Source organism: Hippocampus guttulatus, chromosome 4 (genome assembly GCF_054856545.1).
Source record: "Hippocampus guttulatus isolate MCC_2025c chromosome 4, RoL_Hgut_1.0, whole genome shotgun sequence".
Classification (NCBI taxonomy): Eukaryota; Metazoa; Chordata; class Actinopteri; order Syngnathiformes; family Syngnathidae; genus Hippocampus; species Hippocampus guttulatus.
In genome coordinates, this window is record NC_141264.1 from 17,673,414 (window position 1) to 17,691,525 (window position 18,112).

The 18,112-nt window shown below is 41.7% G+C and overlaps 2 protein-coding genes across 3 annotated transcripts; one reads left to right on the top strand and one right to left on the bottom strand.

Annotated features, from left to right (window-relative positions):
* Positions 1–69: 69 nt before the first annotated feature.
* cyp19a1b (cytochrome P450, family 19, subfamily A, polypeptide 1b) lies at positions 70–4,806 on the bottom strand. Its single transcript, XM_086108319.1, has 9 exons — positions 4,670–4,806; positions 3,702–3,852; positions 3,481–3,635; positions 2,712–2,888; positions 2,520–2,634; positions 2,257–2,371; positions 1,959–2,121; positions 1,234–1,475; positions 70–1,161 (listed from the first exon to the last, which is right to left on the bottom strand). Exons 1-9 carry the CDS (start codon positions 4,803–4,805, stop codon positions 859–861), a joined length of 1,557 nt encoding a protein of 518 aa, XP_085964445.1. The 5' UTR covers position 4,806; the 3' UTR covers positions 70–858.
* A 3,296-nt stretch (positions 4,807–8,102) lies between these two features.
* Positions 8,103–17,391, top strand: clpxb (caseinolytic mitochondrial matrix peptidase chaperone subunit Xb). 2 transcript variants are annotated; one of them, XM_086109481.1, is made up of 15 exons: positions 8,104–8,497; positions 8,961–9,038; positions 10,094–10,254; positions 10,362–10,476; positions 11,135–11,289; positions 11,391–11,550; positions 11,882–11,923; positions 13,159–13,335; positions 13,450–13,614; positions 14,127–14,215; positions 14,556–14,720; positions 14,796–15,095; positions 15,177–15,269; positions 15,733–15,839; positions 16,108–17,391. In XM_086109481.1, exons 2-15 carry the CDS (start codon positions 8,984–8,986, stop codon positions 16,196–16,198), a joined length of 1,875 nt encoding a protein of 624 aa, XP_085965607.1. In that variant the 5' UTR covers positions 8,104–8,497; positions 8,961–8,983; the 3' UTR covers positions 16,199–17,391. The 2 variants fall into 2 exon arrangements, with proteins under 2 accessions (XP_085965608.1, XP_085965607.1); XM_086109482.1 differs by lacking the exon at positions 11,882–11,923 and having other exon boundaries at positions 8,103–8,497.
* Positions 17,392–18,112: the final 721 nt, after the last annotated feature.

The window sequence follows — 18,112 nt, forward strand, 5'->3', positions numbered from 1 at the left end:
AAATAAAAGGAAATTCCAGTCGTCTGTTCTAGCCTCACCAAAAAAAGAAGACACAAAAAAAACAACAAACATTTTGAAGTGCTTTTAATGGGAAAGGAAAATGGCACTCTAGAATATTATACTTAGTAAAAACATGCAGTAAAATCATTAAATAGAATGGAAAGAAGTCAACAGTTGGTGCATCAGGATTAATTCACTGCAGCTCCTTCTGGTGTGCGCAACTTTGCCACCGGGGGGCAGTACAATACTGTCACAGCCAAGATTCACACAACTACTGCGAGTATTTCGTTACTGCAGTAATGTTTTTCGCAAAGGATAAAAAAATATCTGCTGTCAGTATTGCATTAGCATTAAACTAGCGGATTTAAAGGCACTTATGTGGTTGTTTTGGATACACGTGGTGTAATTCTCGTTCTGTGTTTAGTTTGCCGGTAAACTTCAGCTTGGAGTAACAAAAGAATTTGAAGCCATTTTATAAAAAAGATGTGTTCTTTTATCTGCCAAACTGCTGCTTGTTGTAAAGTGAGTCGTGTTGAGTTCACTCACTGCCACCGTAAGCAATGAATGCGCGCTCTGTGTTAAGTCTCCTTTAACTTGAGTGATTCCATTATGATGCAAAATCAATCATGGCTAATTCAAACTTCGACATTCTTCTTCTCTACTGGAGATGAACAGGTAAAGGTGCTACCAAGTGATGTGTGCCATCTAGTGGTTATTACAATTTAAAACTGATCAGGTGCGGTAAGTAAACTGTTTTAATCCCTGATCTAGATAGTACGCTTTGTTGCTAAAGGTGTACGATTACAAATTGTAAGTGTCCTAAAATGCCTCAGTGACAAGCCATTAGAAGGTACACATTTAGCACCTTTTTCCAGACGCTGAAAGCAAGTAGTCTGAGCCGACAGTGTCAGTGTGAAGAGCGTATTCATGTTGGGTTGCTCGCGGGGTGAAGCGCATGGCCAGGCTGTGCTCGTCTTCCACTGGCTGCTGCGACAGGTCGTTGGTCTGCTTGATGCTGTTGACGGTGCAACCTTGGCGCGGACACACGCTGAAACGAGACAGGAGTGTAACCAGGATGGCCTTCATCATCACCATGGCAATGTGCTTGCCCACGCAGGAGCGAGGCCCGCATCCGAACGGCTGGAAGAACCGTTTGGGAACCTTGTAAAAGAAGAGACGTTATGTTGAGGTTCAACCATGATGCGTTTTCGAATAGAGTACCGGCGGACTGACCGTTTTGTCAAAATTGTGCAGGTTGAATTCTTTGGGTTTGGGGAAAAATTCCGTCTTGTGCATGAGACCGATGTTGAGAATGATGTTTGTTCCTTTTTTAACGCTGATGCCTTCAATGTCGTCATCTTCCAGAGCTTTGCGCATGGTGAAGTCAACCACCGGATGGTACCTCAACGACTCATTGATGAAAATCTCCAGCACTTTCAGACGTGCGTAATCCACATTTTCTGCTCCACTTTCGCCTGCATCAGCAATGGTAAAGTGTGAAGGATTTCATTTTTACATGTTATCCATCAATAGCAGTGGTGAAGGCCTTGTCTGCTCATATCTCAACATAATACCTTTTTAAAAGGCTATAAGTCAGCAGTGATTCATATCACATAAAAAAAACTTTTATTCCTGACTTTGGGAATGAAGTAAATATACAAATCCAATCTTTTTTAGTCAATCCCCATCATCTGAAAATCACGTGTATCAGCCCCGTTTTCTGATCATGTGATTGGATCGGGACAACCATACGCACAATGGCTCTGATCCAATAAATCAGTCCAACCCTCGCCCACCCCCATATAAATAATTTTATAATATGTGTGTGTTTTTTACGAGAAAATAGCACTGTATAATATTATACAGTGCTATTTGTGAGCGATTTTTGCTATTTGCTGGCCTGCAAATAGCACTATATATATGAGTGTGTGTGTGTGTATATATATAAAACAACATACTGATGACGGCGTCCATCTCCTCTACCAGGCTGTGCTCGGTGTCTGGATTGTGTTTGAGCAGCATCAGCATGAAGAAGAGGCTGATGGAGAGAGTATCGGGAGCGGCGATCACCATCTCCAGCACACATTGCCTCACGTCGTCGCCAGAGAGTTCCCCCTGGTTCTGTTCATTCCAATCAGATTGGGTCAGTGTTCTTTTTTTTTAAAAAAAAAAAAAGATAAAATAGGAGTAATTTTTGATGTTCAATAAATTGTAAAAAAAAATGTGACACTGACAATTGAACAGGTGATAAGTCACCTGAGCAAAGATAAGCTCCGTTGCAAAATCCAGCTCGTCATCCAGCTTCTCGGATTCTTGAAGAGTCTTTCTTTTCAAGTCAAGAAGCATCTCCATTGCGTCTTGAAGCTCCTGGCTGGTTGATGGAACAAAACAACTGTCAAGCGCATGATCATGAGTACAGTCGGAGTCAATATTTCCTATTCCTCAAAGGATAGTCTGCTCTATGTATCACACAAGATATGATTGTTCTTTTTTGTTGTTGTTGTGTGAGCTCATCTTACGCTGCTTTTTTATGTTTATCATAGAGCCATCCAATTTTGAAGAATATATCCGGCTTAATCAGAACCGCTTGCCAAGTCTTGAAATAGTTTTGAATTTTCATCAGCAAGTCCCTCTCTGAAATACACAAAGATCATTTGTATTGGCAGTTTGACAATCAAACTCTGAAGAAGGACTGCATAGTCTCATCTGACCGTTGAGAGGCACCCTGAGGAAAAGTTTGTTGGAGATATCCACCACGATGGCTCTCAGCAGATTGAGAGTGTCCACGTGTCCCGAGGTGTCTGTCATGTCCTGGAGGTGATCCAAATGTTCTGCTGTGGAACTCACGCAGATGGACGCTGTCCTCTTAAGACCGGGTCCTGTCAGGGCTGGCAATTCATAAAATGTGTAAGACATACAAGCTCAAACATGTTAAGTAGGATTTTTTTTTCATATGCTTACATTGAATTTTATGTACCGGTATATACAACCGTATGAGGATAACACTTGTCAACTGAAAATGTTAATCAGAGATAGCTTAGTTTGCCCCTCAATGCTTTTTGATGTTGATTTTAAAAAAAATGTCTGTACTGTACTTTTTTCAGTCACATAAAGTTTTTTTTAAATATAGTTTCATTCACAGGGCACAATTGGACAAACAAACTTTTACGCTCACAATCGCCCCTAAGGACAATTTAGAGTCTTCCATTAACCTGCTATGCATGTTTTTGGAATGTGGGAAGAAACCGGAGTACCCGGAAAAAACCCCCACCCAGGCACGGGATGAATATGCAAAGGCTGGCACCGGATTCAAACCCACAACCTCTGCACTGTGAGCCAGAAATGCTAATCAGTTGTGCTCCGTGCCACCTCTATTCATTTATGTTTGTGATAATGTTTCTCCTCAAACACATTGACAGCATTTTTTATTGAGTTCAAGTATACAAAACCAATTTGACGCACACACAAAGAATTCCTCACCTTTCAAAAAATAAGTTCTGACTTTTTTCCAGAGTTCCACATCACTGTTAAAAATGATTCCCCTCCCTTCCATCCCAATACACTCCAAGCCTTTTTTACTTCCAAATCTGGCCACGTAGTGGGCGCTCCTCAGGACATGAAAGATGGCAGAGGACCTGCAAGAGAAGCGTAACTGATGACGCCATCATGCAAAAAGCTGTTTGACCTTAGAGGGGCTTTGCCTGCTGATGATGAGGGTCTCCTCGCTGTCGATCCACACCCGCACAATGCTGCCGTATTTGTTGTTGTAGTAGTTGCTCGCTGTTCCAATGCCGGTCCAGATAAACCGAGTATAGGAAAGATACGGACCGAGTCCTGCCATAAAGGACGGACCTGAAGGAAGAGAGGAAAATTGCATCGGATTTAACTTTCTATAGTGCTTGTCATGGTCACAATTATGTGAATAGTGAAAAGAACATCCCCTAAATATGAATACAGTAATCTCTCCCTCCAAAAGGTTGTTTGGGGTTTGTGTTTTTTTTTTTGTGTGTGTGTTTTTTTTTGCATAGTTTAAAAGGATTTTTTCCCTGGCACATTTATTTTGGGTGTAATTCCACTCTCTACCGCTAGATGGTGGCACACTGTAAATTTGACAGAAAAAGAATGAAAAAAGGAAGTATTTCAGATCAGCCTTTTTGCTGAGGGTTGTTAAATGTGGCTGTATCATTTTTTTCAATCCTGCCTTTCGCTCCTACAGAAAAAGCCAGCTCTGGGATAAATTTATAATCTAAAATTCGGGGTATGATTGTTGCTGTGTATTGTGAGATGGGAAACTAAGTTTGTTTTTACCGGAAGAAAAGAGATTTGTTAAATGTAATCATATTGAAGGATCGGGACACTGATACATTGTACAATATTTTAATGTTTCACCAACTCTCTCGCAATGTATTCTGTTAAAATTTGTTTTTTTTTTTAATTTAAAAGCGTGTTCAAAGACGGAGAAAATGAATTTCCCTAAATGCGATAAAAACGCCCCAGGAAGAGGATAGTTTCATATTGCGAATTTCCCTCTACCATGTGGGTGGTTTGGAATGTAACCCCTGCGAAGGCAAAGGATTACTGTAATTCATACTTGGATTCATTGTTGAACTGATTGTGAGGTGTGCACAATGACTTACATGATGTTCCTCATAGTGCACATTGACATTACCTGGTATGTTTGACCAATGTGTCCATTCCCAGGCAGTGAGGAGCAGCAGCAACAGAAGAAGAAGCAGTAAAGCAACAGCGTCCGACACCGGGTAAGCCACCGTGTGGCTGTTGGTGAGAACCTCCAGGAGTGACATGATGGTACCTAATGTTTTGGCCACAGAGCAACAAACAGCGACTAGAATCACTGTTAAAATACAGTGCAGTTGTTTAGCTTTTAATTTACTCTTTATGAGAACTTAACATTTATGTCGGTACCGGTACAATTTATTTTAAACTTTGATGTGCAGTATGTTTTCATTGTTCGTTATTTAATATCGTTTCCCCTCTTATATTTTCGTGCAGTATTAATAGTTAAACTGTTGAGAATGTTTTAGTGACATGCAAGAAAAGGGGAAATCAAGTCATAAAAGTTGTTTCCAATTATAAGTTCTACGGGGCCCCACTAGTGTAAACACGACATTCTGAATGATGCTTTGTGGAATATTAATTAAGCAGTCATGTGACAGTGGAAAGCTAAGACCTAAGGCACCTTTGTCATTTTCAGTCATGAGAAAATGGCAAAATGCGATGGCCCACTGCGATGGATAATAACAAGTGGATTTTTTTTGCTTTATTCAAATGTCACATTTGCAATATTAATCAGAATAGCGTGTTTTGATGAGTCACTAGAACTAACATTATTGGATAGATTTTTTTTTTACTTGACTTCCCCTGCCAATATGCTTTTTATGAATAAACTGTCATTTTTAAGAACACCTAGGCCTACTAGACTGCTGTATTTTAATGTTGGTCATGATTGTGGAACTTTGAAGGCTAAGGTGTTTTTTTGGGGTGGTCTATGGTAAAAACTTTGAGAAGGACTGATTTACAGTACATCACACGACCTGTCATCAAAGCTGAGAAATGTCAGCAATTTCAAACTAGTGAACATCGTTAATTTTAGAGTCAATCTATAGTTCAATAATAATGTATTGATGAAAAAAAAACATACTGGGGTCAGCCCATATCATTTAAACTGCACAATTATGCCCTTGTTTTGTTTTTGTGTTGCATGCTTTATGTTTCCCTTCAAATATACATCCATCCATCTTTCCATCCATTTTCTAATACATTCATCCTCACAAGGGGCGCGGGGCGTGCTGGAGCCTATCCCAGCTGTCTTCGGGCAGTAGGCGGGTGACACCCTGAACGCGGTTGCCAGCCAATGAAAGGGCATTCACTTATAAAATCACATTTTAGGGAAAAAAAAAACAAACGGCAGTTTTAATAGTCACAATTTACAAGTCTAAATTTGTGTTCCTAGATAACACAGTAAAAAAAACACACTCTGTAAATTTTAAAAAAAAAGCCATTTTATACTGTTTTTCTTTAACGCAATATAGTTCATAAAACAATTCTCATTTAAGTTGCATTGCTCACCTTTGCGCTCCACTGATGCTGCTGCCACGTTGGTGTGCCGTCTGAGGGGATGCAGTGCTTCCTTCACTTGTTTTATAAGATGAGCTCCTCTCTCCAGCAAAATAAATCACTATGCCTTCAGAGTTACTAAATCCTTTATTTTATTTATTTATTTTTTAAAAGGCTTTCAGTTTCTTCCTTGTTGCCTAGAAACACATGCAGTTTGGCATCTTGAGTACCACAACGCGTTCAGGGCAGTGAGCAGAGCACATCTGAGACACAAAACAACCTCAAAAAGAACTCACCCCACCCCGCCAAAGAAGTGTTTTTATTAATAAGGATGAAAAAGCGAAGCTCTTCAATTTGTCTTCACGTGGCCTTGCTGCATATTACGTTTTGTTTGAAAGGAAGAAAGGAAGAAAGCCTGCTTCCCAAATCTTTGGAGTGAGGAGTCTTTTCAAGGGGAACTTAATTAGCTGGGTCAGACTGACCCGTGTCAAAGGGAGCGAGGATTTAACTGTTCCAAAAAGGAGAATAAATGAGAATAATGAGTAATACGTCAGTCCATGCTGCTGTTACTGCATAGGGAGGACAGAAAATAATAGCTGAAATTGTAAAGTAGAAAAATGGAAAAGAGAATTAATGTGGATGTTGGAGACATCATTTAAGCTCAGTGACCATGAATACATGATCTTGATCAACACATTGCAGCGTTTTCCAACGTTGCCAAGTTGGCCCCAAAACCTCCTTTGCTTGTTGTCGTAGAAGGTGACAGGATTGGAACACTCAGTGTTGTTCTGCAGCAATTTTATATATATATAGTGAGAACGTAAAAAGAAACAGTTAAAATAAGAAGTTTAGAATATGGTCGAGGGGTGGCATGTGTTGCCAGCGCCCTCTATTCGTCGTATGTAAGTAATGCTTATCCTGTCTGGGGCACGGGGAGCTGGAGCCTATCCCAGATGACTTGGGGCAAGGGAACATCTTGGACTGGTCACCTTGAATAATACACTCAAATAGATGTTCTCTTGTTCTCTTGCTTGTGATTGTGAATTTAAGTTCACAGTACCTTTCTGTCAACCATTTACTGACGCACTCAAGCGGACACGGTTAAATGGCATGGCATTTTTCCAAGAACAATTTTATTAGTTGCGCTAATCTTGAGAATATAAACAAGTCAGCCGGAACATTCCAAACCATAAATCGCAAAATCAAAATGCATATTTTGGTATTCAAAAGCATCGAAATCAGAGAAAAAATGTATTCAAATCAACGTAGGCTCACCAAATCTACATTTGGCACCTGACTCAAGTCAGCAAATGTGTCTGTGGCATTCATGTCAATATTTGTACTTAGACTAATTATAATAATAAAGTACACAGAAAAAAACTCTGAGCATGGCATCATTAATATTCACTTGGGGAAATACCACACTGCAACTGGAAGTAAACATTTAGACCTAATTGTCGTTATGATGAAATGGCAGCAGTTTTGAAAGCTCTTTTTTAAAGAAGGGAACTTCTTAACAATCCTTTCTACTAATCAAAACCAAACGGAAATTATAGGACATGAATATGCAAATCCTATAAATAAACACGAAGTAATCAACTTCTGCTACTGACGTACCCTCGCGCTCGTTTGAATTTAGTTTTAACCCATAAATCATAGTTTGTAAGAAGTAAGTCTAAAAAACATTTTTTAAACAACTTCGTCACATCATGTATTTATTGACATCTTACATAATTATGTCCGCACAATGTCACACACACACACACACAAACGCACACACACACACAGTTAAATTATGAACATCTATTTTAGAAATAAAAACATGACCGCGGTCTGACGTTCTGAAGAAAGTCATACACGTCGACCATTGTCGAGACCGGTGACATAAGAAGGCGGGGAAATGCATGATTTCAAGAATATGATTGGCAGATGCTCGGACCAATGACGGGGCTCCTCGTGGTGTCGTAAATTTAGACGTTGTCTCCCTCTAGCGTCAGAGCATAAAAACCACCACATAAACACATCTCGTCAAATTTGGCTTCTCTCTCGAAGAAGAGCACCTCCTTCCAGAGTGTTGAGCAAGCACGGCAGATCTGAAACAGAGTGGATACGCAAGACTCCATGTCATTTTTCTACGTAGCGAAATCGCTGCGACGCGCAAGCAAGAAGGCGAGCTTGCTAGTTAGCTATCTCGCTAGCCAGTCGCAGTCGGGGCAACCGACCTACTTCATAACCTCGCTTACATCATACCTGGGAAGCAGTGGCCCCAACAAGCCGACGCTTTCCATTCCACGCGATCGGTACTGCGATATTAGTATGTCGACATAGGTGGACCTGTCACAGTGAACGATTGAGAATTTAAGCAATTTCTTTTCAAACAAGGGAGCTGTCAAGACTACAGCTGGTTTCGTCATTCCTCGTGAGTAGAACCAGAAATGGCTTTCAGTGCTGCTACATTAGTTATTTTTTTGCGAAATTGCATAGTTCAGTCATTTTTTAAAGCTGTCACTGTGCCAGATTTCCTCTCCAAGACAGTCGTTTGATGAGGGACAAATGTGACGCTGGCTGAGGCCTAACATATGTTAGTTACCTCCTGCTGACATAACCTAGCCTTCCTGCGTTGTTTATGTGTCGATATTTTTGCCTCTTTATTCTAGATGTCGGTATACGACAACATTTAAAAATCATATCCCAGTCAGTCAGTGTTTTCCACGTTGTTGAAATGACAAACTACGTACATTGCAGTCTTTATTGCCAGTGACCTGATGTGCTAATGCTAACCGTGACGCCGTAGTTATGAAATGCTTTAGCTTTGCACGCCATCGATCCGATGACAGCAAAATGTTCATTTAACCACTTTGTGCCTACAAATGTGCTTTCAGGATTTTAACATTAAAAAGGAGTTATGTCCTGCCCATGTAGCTCGGCTGCAAGGTTGTTCCTGAATACAGCTCATCGAGGTAAGGAATGCTGAAGCTGCATGAAATTGTTGTTTTGCTAAGTTGGAGGAGGAAAGTAGGTCTCAAGCTAATAACAGAGAGGGCAGTTTGTTTTGACATGTCAAGCGGCCTAAAACGCACTGTATTTCTTGAAGTAACGCGTTTGACACGCAAACCGATTGAAATCAAATGCCACAAGGTAATTTCTATTCTATTTATGATTTGTAGAACGAAACACATTATGACTTTGACGACGTGTACCCCGTAACGCCACGGGCAGACATTCGTTGCTGCACCGTCATCGTCTAATTCAGTTACCCTACTTTTGGGCCAAGGCCATAGGTTGCTTGAGTAGCCCAAAATTGTACTCGAGTAAGATTACTGTTATTTAAGAATAGAAAGACTCAAGAAAAAAAAATCCCTCAAATATTTACTTAAGTCTTCAGTACAATACACTACTCAAATGTTGACCAATTCGCAAGTCACATACGTTTTGAAATGAGCATGAATGTAAAATAAGACTAAAATATAAAATTAAAATTTGCAGTTTCAGATATTGCCCATAAATATAATTTTATCTGAAACCGATCGCTGGCATCAGGCAGAATCCTTGCATTTCTGAAATCATCGTTTTTCAAAAATCAGGCTTGTTGCGCCATTGTCGTGGCATCATCAGCATGAGCAAGGCCTTTTCAACACATGAGATTGGTCACTAATTTGGCGAAGTTACAGACTCGCCTTGGGTCCACTGAATTGAATTGTAGCAGTTTGGGAAAAATATGACCTTCAGATTAAATCATTTCTCCTTAGAAAATTGAAACAATAATTTTTCATGGAAGGAAACTAACCGTGGATGAACACGCATAATGGCATTTCTTATTGATTTGGCTGCATGTGAAGCAGCTGGGAGAGTCTGTTTCAATGTAGCTTTTTTTCTTTTTTGAAATCTTTGGCTGGCCATCACGGCTTTCTTTTTCCTTCTTTTTTTTTCTCTTTTTTGTAGATTTTGGAGAAGTTGACTTTTGCCTTTTATTGCACCTTTTGAGTCGAAGGGTCTGTTGCTATCTCCACTCTAGGATTGTCCTGCTCACGCTTGCAGTTTTATTCTCTGAGTCGTAATGGTTCAAGGGACGCTCATCTACTGCCCCACGTGTGGGTGAGATCATTTTCTGAGACTGCCATCTGCTTTGCCTCCAAGGATGGCACCACAAAGGACACCGGCAGCGATGGTGGAAAGGTAATCTTTTGGAATCCCTTCTCGTATATTATTTGTAATGGCCGTCTGCTCTGTACATGGTTGGTGAGGGTGGTTATGTACAGTACCACAATATCGTGTCTACACAGAAAAGCATCAGTGAGGCGAAGAGGGCCTCGGGTTCCGGAGGATCCGGCAAAGGAGGGAGCCAGCTCCGTTGCCCCAAATGTGGAGACCCCTGCACACACGTGGAGACCTTTGTTTGTGAGTAAACATGGCACTAGCATAAATTGGCTTGCGTGGAGGAAGCCGCTCGGAGAAAGACATTTCTCTAACCTGATCCGTAAAATAATGATTGACGCTAGTTTGAATTACACTTGGAATATCGGTGTGTATTTGCAGTATTTGAGCTCTGCTGTAATTGCATAACCTGTATGCAAGTGATTTCAGCTTGTGGCAATGACCTGTTGCTCCATTCCAGACTTCTTGGAAATAGGATAAATATACTCGGTGAATTTCCGGGGTCTGACCTCAAAGCATTCCAATTAAAAGTAAAAAGACATGGCTGACAACCTCACTAACCGCAAGCATGCTTTTTAGGATTTGACATACATTACAGCCCCTGTGCTAAAATGTAATGCACTATGAACCTATTGTTAAACTAAGAAGTGAAGATGTCAATGAAAATCTCATATTATATTGATTGAATCGAATTAGATTGCGCCCATAATTTTGTAGCTGCTCAGTATCGAATTTTTTCTTTTATTGCTCACTTTTGAGTCATTTCATTGAAAAATAGATATGAAGATATAGATGTATTTATTTATTTTACTTTTACAATATTCGAGCCATATTTTCATTTGTCATATTGTTTTTGTCTAATTCGCTGTGTGTCTGGGTGTCTTTTTTTTTTATTTATTAGCATCAACACGATTCGTCAAATGTGAAAAATGCCACCACTTTTTTGTGGTATTGTCTGAGACGGACTCCAAGAAGGGACTAAACAAGGAGCCCGAGTCTGCTGCGGAAGCTGTCAAACTGGCTTTTGCACAGAAACCTCCCCCTCCCCCCAAGAAGGTGACAAGCAAACCAAATGAATGAAATAAGGGCAATTCCATCCTCATGATTTATTCCATTATACATTCATGCTAATTTATTATTCCCCCCTCACCCCTCAGATATACGCTTACCTTGACAAGTATGTCGTGGGCCAGTCCTTTGCTAAGAAGGTGCTGGCCGTGGCTGTGTACAATCACTACAAGCGAATCTACAACAATATCCCCGCTGGCAGTCGCCAGCAGGTGGAGGTGGAAAAGCAACCCTCTCTGACACCTCGGGGTCAGTACTGCATTCTTGCCAATGTTATGTTTCCTTTGCTGGGTTGATATTTAAGGAACGCAAAGCTTACTGTATCTGAAATTGAAGAGGTAGGTTTCACTTGAACTAGTTGCTTTGCGGAAAGGGCAGAGTTGACTGCCGCCTACTTGTAAAAATGGCGAAGTGATCGCGGCGGTTGCGTAATTTTTGCTTCCCTCGTTGAGGCTGTATAATTTGGCATTTGTTCAATAATGACGTAACATAGTCTGAACTGCATCGTAGGCGCTGTGTTGCTAACGTGTGTAGTGGTAATGATCATATTGATGTGAGCACTTTGATCCTCTCCTTGTAGAGCTAGAGATGAGAAGACGAGAGGATGAATACAGATTCACAAGTAAGTGATCAGGCCGCCATCATCATTCCTGTCCAGCACATAGCTTTTATTTGATTGTTTTGCTGTTTCGTTGCCATATATTGGACAAATGCCAAAATCTTACAGACCTGATTCTTTTTCGGCATCTCTGTCCAATCACGGATTAATATTGATTTTGCTATCCCTTTATCATGACAATAAATCATTCTTCTGTGGGGACATCTTAGGGGCGGCAGGGAGTAACACAAAAGTGTTATGAAACTTTCAAACATTGTCTCAAAAAGATTAAACGGAGCACTTGTAAAATGTAAACGATGATAACATCGGACAGTTGCAGACGCACGTCCCTCACAACAAATATTAGTGTACAATGCATTACACAGACATCATACGGTATTTCCATATTACTGGCTGGGAAATGTAATTTACGTTGCAAAAAGTAGATGTGATTTATTAGAGGTAAGGGGGTGATTAGAGGACAGGAATTTTATTTGTACACCTGGACTTTTAAAAGGCAAAGCTTTTTGACTTGTGTAGAACATTTCATACACGAGGCAACTCAATGTGCTTCACACAAGTAAAGACACAGCAGCTAAAAGCATTCACAAACACAACAGTTAACGACATTTCGAAGCAAAAGTAGCTTACAAACGTATTAAAATAACATACATTGACCACACTAAAGCACATGAAGAAAAACACAAATCATTTGGAAGAGTCATTCTTTCCCAATAAAATAAATACACAACATCACGTACATCTGATCAAGAAGCATGGCGAAACCTTCGGTTTCAGTTGTACATCCAAGTGAGCGTGTGCTAGCAGCCCACGTCTAACAGTGTCGAATTCTATGCCAGCTGGCCATGCGCTTTGTGCCTTGACCGCCCTCGCACCAGATTTCAAAACTGTGCCAGATACTCTGCAGACAAAAAATATCAAGTATCCCACTGACCTACATTCACATCTGCACTTTGCTATTTACACTCCTGCACCGCTCACTCGACACATCCGCGCTGGCACGGACTCGGCCAGGTTTATTTCGAGTCTCGGTCTACTTTATATGAGTGCTCATATTGAACGACTGAAGAAATGAGCCGTTTCAGTGTTTGCTGTCTTGGAAGTCCGCTTCGGGGCTAACTGGAAATCTCCTCGCCGCTTGTTGTCGTCTGTGAAATTTCTTCTCAGAAATGGAATCAATCTGTCATTCAATGTAACCACTATGTTGTTTTGTTTGTTTTTTGTTTTTGTGGTTGCAGAGTTGCTGCAGATCGCAGGGATCAGCCCCCACGGCAACGCTTTGGGAGCCTCCATGCAGCAGCAGAGCAGCCAGCAGGCGCCTCAAGAGCGAAGGGGCGGGGAGGTCCTGGACTCCACACATGCCGACATTAAACTGGAGAAGAGCAACATCATACTTCTTGGTCCGACTGGCTCAGGTACCACATTTTCACAACTTGCAGTGCTCCTCCGCTTGTCATGTTTCACAGCAGTCAACAATCTCGTGAAATAGAACTTCAACGTACAAATGTTGCCGGTCGGTATTTTCACAGGGAAAACGTTGTTGGCACAGACGCTGGCTCGCTGCCTGGATGTCCCCTTTGCGATATGCGACTGCACCACTCTCACTCAAGCCGGTTACGTGGGAGAAGACATCGAGTCGGTTATTGCCAAGCTGCTGCAGGACGCCAACTACTCTGTGGAGAAAGCGCAGCAAGGTGGGTCGGGCTGGGGAAAAGGGGCGGGGGAGGTATACTTTTCAACACCCCTCTGCCCACAACCTGATTGAGTTTCAAGTAATATCGAAGCTGTAGCTGTAATTAAAGCCCGTGTGCTGTAAATGCATCGATGTCCTTCTAAAAGTTACATAGTACTGGATTGCGGACTGTTCTGCGGTGCGTGAGATTTCTTTTCTTGCTTTAACGATGGCGTTTAACACCACTGCCTCAGCCGCACTAGACACATTCTTTCGGTCTCATTTGCATTAGAGGAAAATACGACAAACGGTTCTCAGTATGATGCTGTGCAGTTCACCACCTCAGCAACTTAGAATCACTGGAAGACTTTGGAGGTGTTCCTAATGTTTTGGCCAGAGTGGTTAGTTTTGTGAGTTACACCATGAAATGAAAAGTTCAGGTAGCAACCGTGGCTTATTACAGAAAATACAATGCGCGCGAGTGGAGTTTTGAGAAAAAGACACACCGGTTGACCAAGTTGGTTGTCTGTGCAGGTATTGTGTTTCTGGATGAGGTGGACAAGATCGGCAGTGTGCCTGGCATCCATCAACTGAGGGATGTGGGAGGAGAAGGAGTCCAGCAGGTAAGAAATTCAAGTGCAGCTCTGCAAGAGTAGTTGTAGGGCTGAATGTGTATGGTTGTTTTTTTTTTTCTTTTTGGGGTGGGGGGTGCAATTGTGATTTACTATAAAATATTATTATTCAAGGTCCTCTTCTACCCAACAAATAGGTTCACTAAATGAGTCTGCATTTCACTGAATAATATCAAATATACATCAATGTGGTCCTATGCGTTAGGAGTGTGCTAAAATAAATGCAAAGAACCACGCATTAATGTTAAATGTGTCTCATACATTAAGAAGCAGCCCGTCTTTTTTGCTGACTTGGCTTTTTTTTTTTTTTTTTTTTTTGTCTTCCTGTCAGGGGTTGCTTAAACTCTTAGAAGGTACAATTGTCAACGTTCCTGAGAAAAACTCCCGAAAGCTGCGAGGAGAGATGGTGCAGGTGGACACAACTAACATCCTGTTTGTTGCCTCCGGTGCCTTTAATGGACTTGATAGAATCATAAGCAGAAGAAAAAACGAGAAGGTAATTCTTACACGCCCGTCCACAGACGTACGCGGTCTTGTTTGCATTTGCTTTTATCGTTGTCATTCCTTGCAGTATTTAGGCTTTGGAACCCCATCCAATCTGGGCAAAGGTCGCCGTGCAGCAGCTGCAGCAGACTTGGCCAACACCAGCGGCGAGACGGACACGGTGGCCGAGATTGAGGAAAAGGACCGTCTGCTGAAGCACGTGGAAGCCAGAGACCTGATTGAATTTGGAATGATCCCGGAGTTTGTAGGCCGTCTTCCCGTAGTGGTTCCGCTCCACAGCCTGGATGAAGAAACACTCGTCCGTATCTTGACGGAGCCGCGCAATGCTGTGGTGCCTCAGTACCAAGCGCTCTTCGGCATGGATAAAGTAAGGAAGAAGCAGCTTTGGGAGGATTAGTTATGTTTTTCCAAGTGTTAAACAAACAAAAACTATTCTTTTTGATTTCAGTGTGAACTCAACGTGACCCAAGATGCCTTGAAGGCCATCGCTCGCATGGCTCTGGAGAGAAAAACTGGAGCTCGTGGGCTCAGATCAATTATGGTGTGTAATGCTGCATTTTGTGTGTCAAGAGTTTCCGTCGTTTTTCTTCAGACTTGTTTGTCTGTGAACAATTCCATTTCATTATTGTTTTGTGTAGAATTTGGGCATGGGCCGAGAGTTGTTTTTACTTTCTCCACATTTTATGAAGGGACTTTTATTTTCATAGAAATAAGCATAATCAAAAGCAGGATGGAATTATGAAGTTGATCACGTCACACTTTCAATGTAGGCTGCAATGTGTCTATTGCAAAGCCAAACTAACTCATGGCGGATGGTCACCCCAAGTGGACAAAAACAATACCGGCACCTCACATACACATTTTGTTGTTTCATAATGCTGAATCAGTTTTAGGGTGATCAGCTCTTTAAAAAAATTAATGAAAAGTCCATAATTGCACTGCTAATGGAGATAAAAATACCGAATCCCCCACCTGACTCAAAACCTCTTTATTTTCCACCACAGGAAAAGCTCCTCCTGGAGCCAATGTTTGAGGTGCCGCACTCTGACATCATGGGTGTCGAGTTGAACAAAGAAGTCGTCCAAGGGAAGACGCAGCCCAGATACATCAGGTCAGCGTCTCTTTCCATGTGTGAAGGTGTTCACTGGAAATGTTGCGACGGTCATCTCGCAGTGATTGACCGTTCTCTACAGCGTATTTTCCCCACTGCTAGCGTCACAAGAATGGGAGTTATACTGGAGACAAATTCCTTGTGTGTTCTACATACTTGGCCAATAAAGATGATTCTGATTCTGAGAGTCTTACAATACAATTAGTATAATTATTTTTTTTTAAATGCATGTCGTAAACCTAAAACGGGCTCTTCACGTGTGTTGCAGGACTCCGGCCAAGGAGCAGGCAGAAGAGGACTACGATTCTGGCATCGACGAGGAGAACTGGCCGCGACAGGCGGACGCCGCAAACAACTGAACCACGTCATCCATTTCACCTAAAGACAGTTTGTTACTGCCCTTTGTGATACCAGCTCGGGGTTTTCTTTGAGGCCCCACAAAACAAAAATATGGACATTTTATTGGGGATAATGAAGGTGCTTGTGCCTGACAATTATGTCATCATGAACAAGTAGTGTAACAACCTGGGGTCCTGTCTGTCTGTTTTTGTGTGTGCGTGTGTCTGTATGGGTGCGTCCGTGCCTCGCAGCGCACTTGCAGGTTGGACCTTTATATTATTATTTCAATCTCTGGTGATTGTTAACATTTTATCTATATAAAGATAATCCGTTTTTTTATTTGTGAGAGCGCGTTTCTAGCAAGGTAATTTTGTTTGTTTCTCTTGTGACTGACGGGCCATGTACAAGGGAAGCAAAACAAATAGATACTCCCCCCCCCCCCAAAAAAAAATGAGAAGAATGAAAGGAAGGGGCATGTCAAGTGATGCCCTCTATCAAGAGGGCTTGATATTCCATAAACACGTCAATCATTTGACGATATCCCCTTTACCACCATTGTCAAAATGGTCCGGCTGTCAATGTGCCGCTCTGCTTTTGGCAGTAATGTGGAAACCGATTTTGATAACCTTGCAAAAGAGTGCAAGGCGTGAAGCAAACGTCACACGAGCAACTCGACAAACAGCCCGCAAGAAGTGATGGGGAGCTTTTAAGCAGCCACAATGGTTATGAGTTCATGTTTGGTGTTCAGCCCGCTTTTTAGACAATATACTGTATGTCCGTACACGTGTTGATCTCAGACTCAAGGGCTGTTCAGCAAACTGGCTGTAAGTCAATGACATTTAAAGTTTTATGTGTTTATTTCTCTTGACGTCATCTGGATTTTCCATCACACAAAAAAAAAAGTTGGAAAGGACATATCCCGAAAGGACTTTATAGTTATTTTTATGTCTCTCTTTGCTCCACCTTTTAGTGACGTCATATTCTGTTGCTATCGAGTGGTCTTTCATTAAGATGCTCTTCAACTGAACCACACTGCTTATACGTCTAAAATGTGCTCTGGCATCATTAAACTAGACCCTGTTTTCTAGTTTCTTTTTTTTCTTTTTTCCAAACCGTTTTCTCTTTGTTGTCTGTTACACAACATCATTGTGAACCCCACCACATACAATGTCATTGTTCAAAATTTAAATAAAATGTATCTGTATACACTTTAGCCTCTCGTGTCTGTTTGATTTGTGGCAGGCTGTGAATTTGATACTTGGCTGGGTCTTAAGTGTGGATTTAATCCTTTTAATGACACCATTAATACATCACATTTAGAGAAAGATAGATACAATTGATAGTCTACGATGCAAAATCAACAGCATGTGACTGTCATGTGGCCAAACAATAAATATACTTTTTTAAAAAAAAATTCAGGCTATTCGAAATTAACTTTAAAAATTACTAATATATTTAAGGGGTGGCCCGGTAGTCCAGTGGTTTCGTCTGCTTCACAGTGCAGAGGTACCGGGTTCGATTCCAGCTCCGTCCTCCCTGTGTAGAGTTTGCATGTTCTCCCCGGGCCTGTGTGGGTTTTCTCCGGGTGCTCCGGTTTCCTCCCACATTCCAAAGACATGCGTGGCAGGCTGATTGAACACTCTAAATTGTCCCGAGGTGTGAGCGTGACCGTGGATGGTTGTTCGTCTGTGTGTGCCCTGCGATTGGCTGGCAACCGATTCAGGGTGTCCCCCGCCTACTGCCCGGAGACAGCTGGGATAGGCTCCAGCACCCCCCCCCCGCGACCCTAGTGAGGATCAAGCGGTTCGGAAGATGAATGAATGAATAATATATTTAAGGTGACATTGCTGATTCTGAAAGCCTTGGGCACAATAGATTGAAATGGCAGCATACTGAAATATCGTTGGACAAAAAAAAATAACAACCACATGCAC

What these genes read in the sequence shown, in the direction of transcription:
- cyp19a1b (XM_086108319.1), bottom strand. Translation starts at nt 4,805, where the DNA reads ATGTCACTCCTGGAGGTTCTCACCAACAGCCACACGGTGGCTTACCCG. An exon ending in CAGAACTTATTTTTTGAAAG is followed by an intron (nt 2,889 to 3,480) that starts GTGAGGAATTCT and finishes ATGAATTGCCAG; the next exon opens with CCCTGACAGGACCCGGTCTT. An exon ending in GATAAACATAAAAAAGCAGC is followed by an intron (nt 2,372 to 2,519) that starts GTAAGATGAGCT and finishes TCCATCAACCAG; the next exon opens with CCAGGAGCTTCAAGACGCAA.
- clpxb (XM_086109481.1), top strand. Translation starts at nt 8,984, where the DNA reads ATGTCCTGCCCATGTAGCTCGGCTGCAAGGTTGTTCCTGAATACAGCT. An exon ending in ACACGTGGAGACCTTTGTTT is followed by an intron (nt 10,477 to 11,134) that starts GTGAGTAAACAT and finishes TTTATTTATTAG; the next exon opens with CATCAACACGATTCGTCAAA. An exon ending in CGCTCTTCGGCATGGATAAA is followed by an intron (nt 15,096 to 15,176) that starts GTAAGGAAGAAG and finishes TTTTGATTTCAG; the next exon opens with TGTGAACTCAACGTGACCCA.